Source organism: Ascaphus truei, chromosome 2 (assembly GCF_040206685.1).
Source record: "Ascaphus truei isolate aAscTru1 chromosome 2, aAscTru1.hap1, whole genome shotgun sequence".
Classification (NCBI taxonomy): Eukaryota; Metazoa; Chordata; class Amphibia; order Anura; family Ascaphidae; genus Ascaphus; species Ascaphus truei.
In genome coordinates, this window is record NC_134484.1 from 407,969,784 (window position 1) to 407,982,115 (window position 12,332).

Sequence of the window (12,332 nt, forward strand, 5' to 3'; positions counted from 1 at the left end):
TATTGGAAGCCGGTGCTGGTGCTGGCGCATTGCTTGCCTGCGACTGACGTTTCTTAGTTGGTTTTAACATGACCTTTCGCCTTTTGAAGTCTCCATGCTCATAGACACGGGAAAAACCCGGTGATACACACCAATACCCTCCAATAACATTGGGATCAATATGAAAAAAACATGGATCGATACATAACTTTTTCCTTATTGCACGCTTCCACACATGAGCATCTGGTGAAAATTTGTAAAAGTCATAGTTTTCGATAAAATACTGATAAATTTGACCAACTGTGGCCATCTTATCATCTGTTGCATTAATCGCGGCCCATATTAAATAAGTGTACGTTCTATCAGGTAACTGATTCTATTAACAAGTCCCCTACCTTTGTCCTGATCATATCTTTTCTATGGAACAGCTCAGCCAAATGAATTACAGAAACTCCCTACATAGAAATGATAGAAACAGGCACATAACATAATTTGCATTTGCAGGGCTGACATGTTAATTTAATCACCACACAATACCAAGTATCTAAGCTGGGGGAAATTGCTAACACAGGAATAAATACAGACACAAGGTATTGATGTAAAAGACAGGACTTAGAATTACACATAGCTAGCCCACATTCCCTGTACTTCCCCAGACAGTACGTACATTGGACTGAAATATTCATTACTTAACCAGCCAATAAAACTTTTTTTAGGGGTAACTAGCTGGTATTTCTATTTATTAGGTCAGCCAGCTACCCCTACCGTCACAGTGAATTCCCAAACCAATTAATATAATTTACTACTCAGTTTAGGATTCATAGATCATGAAAAGCATTTTATTCTATCTATACCTCAGCTGTTTTAAATGCATTAAGAAGTGTGGTAGGGTGACTGTGGTTAGTGAGGAGGCAACACAATTCTTCCGGTGAAATAATATGCCGGTGGTTTTATTTGTCCAAAAATATAACAAAACAATTGGTGCTCTGTCCCTTTAAGTAAAACAAAACATAAACCAAAAGCCTATCCCCGTTAGTGAAACTAACTAAACAAAAGTTCAGTCTATCTACCTGTCTGGCTAGCTAAACTAGACAAGACCAATAATATTCGTTAACACCACTTGGCTCCTTACCTGGGAGCTTTATTCCCCTTGGAACAGCTTAAATATGAGCAGCCTGTGTCTGTCTGTCAGCTCACCTCTGTCCTCTCTCAGTGTCTGAGAGAGACTGCTGCTCCAGAGGCATTTCCTCTTCCTCTTCTAAAAGCAGGTGTGCTTACTTAATTAGGACCTGTGGACTGCCAGTCACCTGTGGACTGCCTAATCAGTGGGGTTAACTCCTCGCATACTGGAAACCAGGCATACTGCCACCTCCTACTAATGTACACAGAGTCTATGACTGTCACAGAAGACAAAGTGTTGAAGAAGCGTACATTAATTATATATGGAACATATATGCCACATCTATCATTAGAAGGTATAAACAAGATTAGGATAAGGAAGGGAGTACAACCGGGACACACTGTCACCAAAGCTTTTCACAGCAACCGTTGAAAAATTGTTCAAAAGATGGACTTTGCAAGAAAAAGGAATCAAAATCAATGATGAAAAAAAGAAAGAAAAACCTGGCGCCAAATGTTAAAAATGGTAAGTCCTGTGAACCTCAAAGAATCTGCACGAGTGCTTGACAGGCCATGAAACGAGAGAAAAGAAAACAAACACAAATCATAGCGTACAACTGCTGGGTAACTCAGTCTAACACTATACAACATATAAACAATAAGACTCCTAGTGAACAGACTTAAAAATAAAATTTATTATAAAATGAACTCTGTCATAAAAGACAGCAATGAAGCAGTGGATAGCAGCTGGTCTTAAAGGGATAAGGGCTGTTGTCTGGATGCCGGTGACTAACAGTAAAAACGGAAAGTGCTTGATAAGCTGCTCATAGAAATGCTCACCTCAGGGTGACAACTGACACCCACCCTACGCGTTTCGTAGAAATGATTCTACTTCCTCAGGGGCTACAAACTGAATACACATGACACTCTTATATACCCTAATCAATAAAGGTTAATTACTACTTAAAGTTATACAACCTAAATGCCATGTATATCATGTCTACCACTAGGCTCACTACACATACAATACATAGTGTTGGGTGGGTGTCAGTTGTCACCCTGAGGACTGCATTGAGCATTTCTATGAGCAGCTTGTCAAGCACTTTCCGTTTTAACTGTTAGTCACCGGCATCCAGACAACAGCCCTTATCCCTTTAAGAGCATGGGCACACTCGCGCGCGGGAGCTCGCGTCAATTGCCAGGAGGATAAAAGAAGGAAGGAAGGGGAACCAGCCGCACATGTTGTTGGCGTGAGAACCCCGGAGAGACTGCTTCCACCACTGGCACGGTCCTGTGCACATCAGAAGGGATTTCGGGTGAGAGTACCGCGGAGCAGTGTGCATACTCTGCCAGGACATTTCCCTGCACCGAGAGGACACTGTTAATACATCGCTTGTTATCACCTTGTTTTTCGTAAGTAGGGTTTTTATTTTTACCATCACCGGATGACCAGCTGCCCTCCACTGCTTCATTGCTGTCTTTTAAGACAGAGTTCATTTTATAATAAATTTTATTTTTAGTCTGTTCACTAGGAGTCTTATTGTTTATATGTTGTATAGTGTTAGACTGAGTTACCCAGCAGTTGTATGCTATGATTTGTGTTTGTTTTCTTTTCTCTCGTTGATGGCCTGTCAACCACTCATGCAGGTTCTTTGAGGATCACAGGACTTACCATTTTGAACATTTGGCACCAGGTTTTTCTTTCTTTTTTCCATGTCGTATTCTGTTTGTACTAGACAGTAGGTACTAGGCAGCCTACCTTCATTTAAAGGATATTTATCACTGTTTGTATCACTAAGTAGGTATTTATACTTTAGCGCTTTAGTCACAATTCTTTTTCCAAAAATCAATGATAATTACTTGAGTGCACTGGAATGGTGCACCGGCTGCTTCGCAGCACAATGTTGCGCTGGGGAGGAGGATTTGTGATAGAGTCACTATCGCCAGGTGATGGAATAGGGCAGATAGTTTGCTTTCAAGCCTACAGGGAGTTATTTATTTATTTTTAATGTATCAAATATTTTAACAGGAAGTAATACATTGAGAGTTACCTCTCGTTTTCAAGGATGTCCTGGGCATAGAGTTATGATGACAAATAATACATGGTTACAAATACATAGCTACATACGTAAACAGGGTATACATTATATACAAGACATTGCATGCACATTAAGAGATAATATATATTATAGTTGAATGTAACAGTTACAGACCAGATTCAAATGTAAGACAGCTTTAGTTTTGAAAGAACTTAGATTGGTGGTGGCTGTGAGAGTCTCTGGTAGATTGTTCCAATTTTGGGGTGCACGGTAAGAGAAGGAGGAGCGGCCAGATACTTTGCTGAACCTTGGGACCATGAACAGTCTTTTGGAGACAGATCTCAGGTGATAGGTGCTGCATGTGGTATGGGAGAGGAGCTTGCCCAGAAAGTGTTTGAAGGCAAGAAAGGAAAGATGAACATTGCGCCTAGACCAATCTTGTTATTTGAGCATTTCGCAGTGATGTGTGTTGTAGTTGCATTGGAGAACAAAACGGCATATTGAATTGTAGAGGGTATCAAGTTTGCTAAGGTTGGTTTGGGGTACCGGGCCATATACTATGTCCCTATAGTCGATAATTGGCATTAGCATCTGCTGTGTGATACGCTTTCTGACCAGCAGACTTAGGGAGGATTTGTTCCTGTAAAGTTCACCTATTTTGGCATGGGTTTTGGATGTCAGGGTTTCAATATGCATTCCAAATGATAAATGAGAATCAAACCATATGCCCAGGTATTTAAAACTATTAACAGGAGTTAGGGTGGTATTAGAGTTGGTTCTGATCTGGAGCTCAGTCATTGGAAGCTTAAACATTTTATCCTGGGTCAAAAATACCATTGTTACAGTATTGTCAGTGTTTAAAAACAGTTTGTTTTGGAAAATCCAATTTTCAAGTCTCAAAGAGTTCAGATTGAAGTATGTGTTCAAGGTCACAGAGGTTAGGGCTGTGTGTGTATAAGATTGTGTCATCTGCATACATGTGTATTGCAGCTCCCTTACAAGCTGTAGGTAGATCATTGATGAACACTGAGAAGAGTTGGGGCCCCAGAACAGAGCCTTGCGGACACCACAGGTGATATCCAAGGGGTTGGAGTTAGAAGACACATGTTGGGATCTACCTGATGGGTAGGAATGAAACCAGTTTAAAGCATGCTTCTTTATTCCAGAGCACTGGAGTTTGTTAAGCAAGATAACATGATCAACAGTATCAAAAGCCTTTGCAAAATCTAGGAATATTGCACCAGTGAGTTGTCCCAGTTCCATTCCACACTGGATTTCATTGCAACTTTTAGAAGAGTAGCTGCCATGGAGATTTTGGGGCAAAAGCCAGATTTGAATTGGCTAGGGAAATTTGTCTTGGTATAGTAATCGCTTAATTGGGAGTGAACACATTTTTCCATGACTTTGGATAGTATTGGGAGAAGAGAGATTGGCTGTAGTTTCAGACAGTGTTTTTGTCCCCACTTTTGAAGATTGGGACAACTCTGGCAGTTTTCCAGGTTTTACGGATATGACCTGCAGGCAGAATAGAGTTGACTATGGAAGCAACTGGTTTGGCAGTGGCAAAGGCACCAAGTCTTAGGAACTTAGATTGCGGTAAGTCAGGTCCACATTGACTGCTTAGTTTTAATTTGAGGAGCGCATGTGTAATCTCTTTGGATACTGGGACAAATTGAAAATTGTGAGCAGTGTTGGGAGACGGTGGGGCTATAAGGGTACTCTCAGAATGAAGTTCATGTTTGTGGTTTCTGTTGCATTTTGCTAATAAGTTAGTAGCACACCCCACAACATAATCATTGAATGCATTTGCAATGTCAGTGGGATTTGTCAGAGTAATATCCTCCTTAGTGATATTACTTGGTTATTGATGGCTAGAAGGCTGGAATATATTTTTGATAACCTTCCAGAAGTTAGCTGGGTTTTATGTATTCTGGAGAGGCTTGTTGCAGGTGCAGCTGCAACTAATTAAGCAGCTTGGACTCCTGTATCAACAGAGAGTTAGAAGACAGAAAGTGGCCTGCACACAGAGAGGTTAATTATCCCCAGGAGAGCGGAGAGAGATTTTGGTCTGGCTACCTGTTCCAGACCCTGTGGAGTGAGGCCAAGAGGCTGTGTGGACTGCCCAGAGGGATGTGCCTGGGACCTGCAGGACCCTGCGGCCATACCAGGGGGAGCCATGAGGGCCAGAAATTGCCACGAGGGTGTGAAAGAGTTAAAGTATGTGAATGCTGTGGAAACAGGGCAGCCCTGTCTGGACATTTGGATCTTGAGAGATTTGGACAGCTTCCACCCCACACACACTAAGCATGTAACCATCTACAGTCAAGCCATACAATACAACTGGATATGCTCCGACACAGCAGACAGAGGCCAGCGGATTACAGCCTACCCAATGTATAGATCCAGTATTGTTCTCTTCGGAGAAGGAAATTATCCCTATCCCCTCTCCTAGGGTCTCTGGGGACAACTTCAATACCTCAAAAGCGAAACATGTCCACTTTCCCATCATGATACGTTAAGAAATGCTGGACTAAGTTATGAATGGGTTTGCCCCTATAGGGATAATTTCCTTCTCCGAAGGGAACAATACTGGATCTATACATTGGATAAATCACCTGGAGGACTCAACGAACTAATAGAGCTGGCTCCATTCTTGAAAAAAAATCAAATAATTAATATATGGGCTTCAGCCAAATATTTTTCTACCTCACACCCTGTGCATTAATATGCGCTTTTCTCCCACATTCTGTATGTCTGGTATTCACTACACCCTGAATAAGTGAACGAAAATCTTTAAAGTTCAAATGTATGGATTCCATTATGTTTTACATTTTATTTGAATTCTTTTTTTGTGTATTAGTCGCTACATTCCAAATAAGTGAATGAATATTATAAAAGTTTAATGTATGGACTTTAGTATGTTTGATATTTTATTTGTATTATTTTTTTGTGTATAAGTCAAGATTTGATTTATTGGATGTATCATTATATTTATATATCTCAAGTAGAATACATATTTTATAATTTGCAGTTCAGGTTTTATATATATTTTTGGAATAGTACCCATGTTTGCATTTTTTTATAAATAGGATGTATAATGGATAATAATCAATATTTATGTGTTTCTTTTTTGATATATACAATTTAAGGTTTCAGCTAGGTCTATTTTGACCATGGTTGACTTTATGTAAGCTATGAGTAAATACATATACTATTTAATTCTTTGCTAGTGTACCTATGTTCCTATATACACATATGTCATTAACAGGTTGTTTATTTATAATATTGGTACACGTTTGGCATAGTATAATAGTTATTACTATTATCATTTAGTCAAGTGTCCTACGAGCTAAGCTCTGACACTTGCAATTGTATATGCAAGCTGCGATGGGTTGGATGTACTTTTATCTACCATCTCTTGTTAATATTTTTACTAAAATACTTTTATTTAAACAATATGTCCCTAAATAATGGATTTTTTTAATATTATACTTTTTAAGGGATTTACCTAAAGGGTACCAGTCCCTTCTCTTATGAATTGCAAAGGTTTCATTTTGTTATATGTTCTTTTTGTTAAATTAGTTTGTTTTTCTGTATGTAGGTCTTTAGTAGTAATCCCCCACTGGGTCACAGCAGCATTCATCAAATGTGTTTGTATATCAACTATTGTTTTTCACTATTGCACTGATATTATTCTGTTGCACATGGATAATTTGAGCGCCACTATAGATAATTTTTCTTTTCACTTAGGTCTTTAGTATCGTCAGTACTGTTTATAGTTAGTTACATAGGGAACTGATTGGAAAGTTGAACCACCTGATATAGGAAGTGTTTGGCATTGGTTGATGCATTAACCTACGGAGGTATTTAAGTATCAGCATGCGATCACATGACTTGCCCTGAAGAAGTGTCATCTGACACGAAACGCGTAGGTGGTGACGTCATACGCAGCAACGTAATGTCCGTGATGACGGACTTCCATGCTGCTTCCCCAGGACACCACGAGGACGTGACTAGGAGATCCCCTGGAGTTACTAGGTCTGTAATTTACCAACTAGGCTACCTAGTGCTCCCTTCTTTTTTTACCATCTGGGGGGTTCTCCTTTAGTATATGGGTGTCAGTACCCTATCCTTGGTGGGTGTCACGGGCGTCCTTCGATCGATTGGATCATTTTGAATGTAGTGTCTTATGACTCTCATTGTGATAACAATTTTTGTGGTACTTGTGTTTTATATTATAAAGATATATGTATTAATTTCGTTTTTCTGGTTCTCCTTTTCATGCGCTCCTATTTTTGTGTCTGCTCATTCATGATATATACATAGACAAAGTATGCAAATACCATCCACCAAAGTGTCAGGTCAAGTCTATAGCTAACACAGAATAGTGACTCACTACAAAAATGTATATACTGTACATGTGGCAGAATTTAAATATAATAAATGCTTTCATAATTCCTTTCTATTTTTTCTTTAGTGTTTCAGATGGTAGCCCAATATTTAAAACACCAAGATTAAGAGGACCCCAAGAAGCGTTGTTCAAAAACAAAGATGGCAGTATTGCAGGTTCCAGATGTACTGTGGTGTGCAAAGGAGAACCTGTTTCTGGCAGCAGCATATCAGAGAACAAACAAGACATTTTATTTGGTAGAGACGTACTTAATAATGGCAGATGCTGTTTTGTTGGTAACCAGACCCAACTACCTTTCACAAATGGCAGCAATGTGAACAATCGAGCAGGAGTTTCATTCTGCTTCTCTAAAAAGGCTTTACTGAAGCTGGATTCTTCAGCATCAGTTTTCAATGAGAGCACTGAAGAAGCAAATGAATGCAGACAGTTCCTTAACCATAAAGCAAAGCAAATGTCTTTTAGCTTTAGACACTATGCACACGTGGATGAGAATGCAAGAGAAAATAGTGAGGATGGTTCATTGACGGTTCAACATGAAACAGATAAATCTACACAAGGAACTATGCCTAAAAAAATGGAGATATCTGAGGAAGATGATAGTAATAGAAATATCACAAAAGAAAAAGATGAAATTGCCCAATCAAACATAAAAGTCCAAACCCCCCCTTCAGGTTTGAGTTGCACAGATCCTCTAAGTCAAACAGAAGAAGTAAATATGGTTTTGAGGCCTGAGGTATCTTCTAAGACTTCTGAGTTAATCAATTTCCAAACTAAAAATTGTTATATGCAGGAAAATATTTCCAACAAGAACAGCGTTACTAATGCAATATTAATTGAACGTCTATCAGAGTCTCTCCCACAAAAGCCTGTTGAACAGGAATTAAGCTGTAATTCAAATGTGGAACATTTAGATGTATTTAATGAGTCAGTCCAGAGTCCCAATAAAAGTCTAGACACCTCATTCAGTGAATCTTTAACTAACAATGCTCAACCCAATGCATTGTCTTTTCTTAGTGTTTTGAGCAAAGATGGCAGTACTCATTTACAGTGGCCCACAGAACTACTTCTGTTTACAAAAACAGAGCCTTCTATTTCCTATGGCTGCAATCCATTATATTTTGATTTTAAATGTTCTCGAAATAATAGGTTTGGAAAGGCAAATGTGAGAATTCCAAAAATCTGTCAGGAGAAAGTTCCATCTAAAACTACAAATGAGAAAAAAGACTCAGGTTTTACTTCAGACAGAGAACTGTTCATTGAAAGAGATAGTCAATCATCAAAATCAAAGAGAGAAAAAGTACTCTTAGAGGAAATGCATGAAAAAGACTGGGAACTTGATAACAAAAGAGTAACAAAAGAAATCACACAAAAAGCCAACATAAAGAATTTACATGAGAATGCAACTCAAGTTTCTGCCCACCCCTGTGCTTCACAAAAGTGTATTGTTAAAGAAAGTTACCATATAAGAAAACGTAAAATATCATTCCATGGTTGGTTAGGGAACAGCAAAGAATCTATTCATAGCAGTGCTAATGAAAATCATTTGTTTTTCAAAGAAGATTCAAAAAATAAAAAACGTAAGTCTTTGCATAATAATCACCCAAATATGATGGGAAAAAATGAACGTGAGAACTGTCACAACTCGAATAAAAATGAGATGGATTATAAAAATAACATTGATATAAGTCAAAGTGAAAATGACTTTTCTTGGGACAATTCAAGTGATAAATCATGTTCCCGAATAAAGGAGTCATGCTCTGAAAGTGATGAACATTCAGTAAGATACTGGCGCTTGCCCTCATCACAAATGTCCCCATCTGGGAAAGTCTCTATGCATTCAGACTCTTCCAATGGTAATGGTTCAAAATATAAACATGTTGGTAGTTTCAGTCAGAAATCAAGTAATAAATACAATCCGAGAAGAAAAAATTGCATAGCAGGAAAGCACAACTCCGAGTCGTCTTCTGAGGATGAAGATGACTCTATTTCCTTCATTTATGACAAAAAGCAGAAAGATAGATGTAGAAATCTTAAGCACAAAGCCTGTAAGAAGATTTCTAAATATCAATGTCCAGATCGACAGCTTTGTTCCAAGCATACCAGAAAAGAACACCAGTCTAGGAAAAAGTATAAAGGTCACAGTCACAAATCAATACAAACAAACAGCAGTGAAAGTTTTACATCTAGGAATGCAAAATGCAACAATTCTAGAGCCTACGCAAAAGAAAGAATATACTCCAATCGAAGTCCTCATAATAGAGGGAGTTTTAACAGAACTGAAACAAAGGAAACATCGTATAAGTGTTATTCCCAAAGCATAGTGCCTCTTTCAGAAAAGTGCAAGGACAGCCCTTCAGAAAATACTGTAAAGCATATAATAGTGAATGAGAAGAAAACATTGATTGCTGAGTTACTTTTAGAAAGAGGACACTCCACAAAGCAAGTGGAAAAGGAAATAACCTCTGGAAAATATTCAGGGGGCTTTGGCATGAAATTAAAGAACCAATCACAAAGTTACTTTGCAGTTAATTTTCCTCCATCATCTCATGACACAGCAATTTTGCCATTACTTAAAAATGTTAAAGCTAGCAGCAAAAGCAAGAATATTTATGATACAACTCATACATTGGACAATGGAGTCAGCAAATGCCAATCTGAGGAATCACAAGGGTATGAAGTCAATGTTACCACAAACAATGATAACTGTGTTTTTAAAGACATAATCCATATAGGCACCGAGTGTCGAACATTGAATACTGAAATTCCAGTTTCTGCCAGGGAACAATCAAGACAATTAATTAGTGAAGTGCAACCTTTTATGCAAAGCTCTGACCCAGTTCACCTTAATTTCTCATGTGCATTGCCCTCTCTTAGACATTCAAATGGAGTTGATTCACCAGAGACCAAAGAAGAAGAAATTAGACTGGGACTACATGATGTAAATATGAAACCAGGCCCTGTGGAAGGAAATGTAAAATTCTGTTATGACAGTACTATGCAGGACTTTAGTAAAACTGAAAATAATCAAAAGGTGTATCAAAGGTTAACATCTCCTCCTCTGACACAACAGCCTATAACATTTTCACCAGATGAAATAGATAAGTATAGGCTATTACAGCTACAGGCACAACAACATATGCAGAAACAGCTCTTATCAAAACATTTTAAAGCTGTACCTACCACTGGATCAGCTGTTTTCTCGACTGCACAAGCTATTCAGCCTGTTTCTATTCAGCAGCATCCTTCTATCACCACATTCCACCATGCACTAATGCAACACTATGCTGTTACAGCTTCAATGCATTCGCAACCTAATCATTTTACCTTGCCTCATCTGAGTCCTTTCCCTCAATCACACTTTTCTCCCATTGCCCTAACTTCATTAACACCAACCCTAATTCCAACACACCCAACATTCTTAAGTGGACATCCACTTCATTTAGTCTCTGCAACAGCCATCCATCCTACCCAACTGACTATTCAGGCATTTCCACACCCAGCTCTCATCCCTACCCTGTTAACTCCTCACCCACACACTGGTATGCATTCTGCTATACACCTGCATCCTTTAATGCACCCATTATTTAGAGGGCAAGATTTTCATCATCATCATCATTCTGGATCAAACCAAACCCACTAATGTCTGCTACAATAAAATGCTTCAGAAGAATAACTTGTAGGAATGTTGGTGCGCATTTTGAGAAATAGACCTTTACTGACTCTTTTTGTGAAGCATACAAAATATAATGCCAGGTTTATCATGATGAATTCGAAATACATTAGGGATAATATACTGTCATAAGTTACAACTATTAATTTTTGTATGGTTAAGTTTAGCTGTTATTCATTATTGTTAATTTAATATGTTTTATGATATGAATTTACTATAATCAAAACAAAAATATTTGAAGAAAAGAAAGAACCATTCTGAGGGTCACAAATATATCAATTCAAAAACATTTTAAAAAATCCAATTTTGGTCAATTTAGGCTTAAAATAACACTGTCATTTTCACTTTCGCAATCTATTAATCCATAAAAAAATGATATACACTGTATGTAAAAAATAAGGTTGCTTATTGAGAAGTAATTGTTCCATTTTACTGAATCGGGTTGGTGTAACAAACAAAATATTGGATGCCTGTTTGCAAGGGAATGTTGTTCAGCACTGTAGCAATTTTTATATGCACACAACTTTGATAAAGATATTTGGAAACAGAAGCAATGATTTGCTAATTATACCTCCCAATGAAAACCGAATGTTGTTACATTCTAACCATTAACTTCATGTTAAATAATTATCGTATAGATTCTTGATATACAGTAGTGTTGTTATAAAATACAGGTGACAAATGTTGATTAAATGACAATTGAAAGATAATGTTATAAACTTCAGGATTGAATAAAGGTAGGTGACATTGTAGTAGTAGCATTTTGCATTATTTTAACAGCTACTGTAGCATGCAACTATGGAAATAAGATACCCATTATTAGCATTACATATGCAAACAAATACAATGGCCAAGAGGGGTGTATTTCCCAATTTTAAACACACATACAGACATATACAGTAGGTATATTACAAGTCTGTGTATATATTTTTATATATATATATATATATATATATATATATATATATATATATATATAATATATATATATAAACAAAAAAACTAAATTTTTATTTAAATATGAAATGTACGTTACTCTTATTATGATCAGTATTCATCTATTTTTACTTAAAAAAGTTAATACTTTCTGCTAAAAAGAAAAACTGAATTAGGT

At 37.5% G+C, this 12,332-nt stretch overlaps 1 protein-coding gene across 2 annotated transcripts in view; it reads left to right on the top strand.

Moving 5' to 3' along the window:
- The window catches only part of ZNF804B (zinc finger protein 804B), a 663,847-nt gene extending 651,732 nt beyond the window's left edge, over positions 1-12,115 (top strand). For both annotated transcript variants that reach the window (XM_075587407.1, XM_075587408.1), the window contains exon 4: positions 7,615-12,115. In XM_075587407.1, coding sequence (XP_075443522.1) covers positions 7,615-11,188 — 3,574 coding nt within the window. In that variant the 3' untranslated portion in view covers positions 11,189-12,115. The remainder of the gene's footprint in view (positions 1-7,614) is intronic.
- Positions 12,116-12,332: the final 217 nt, after the last annotated feature.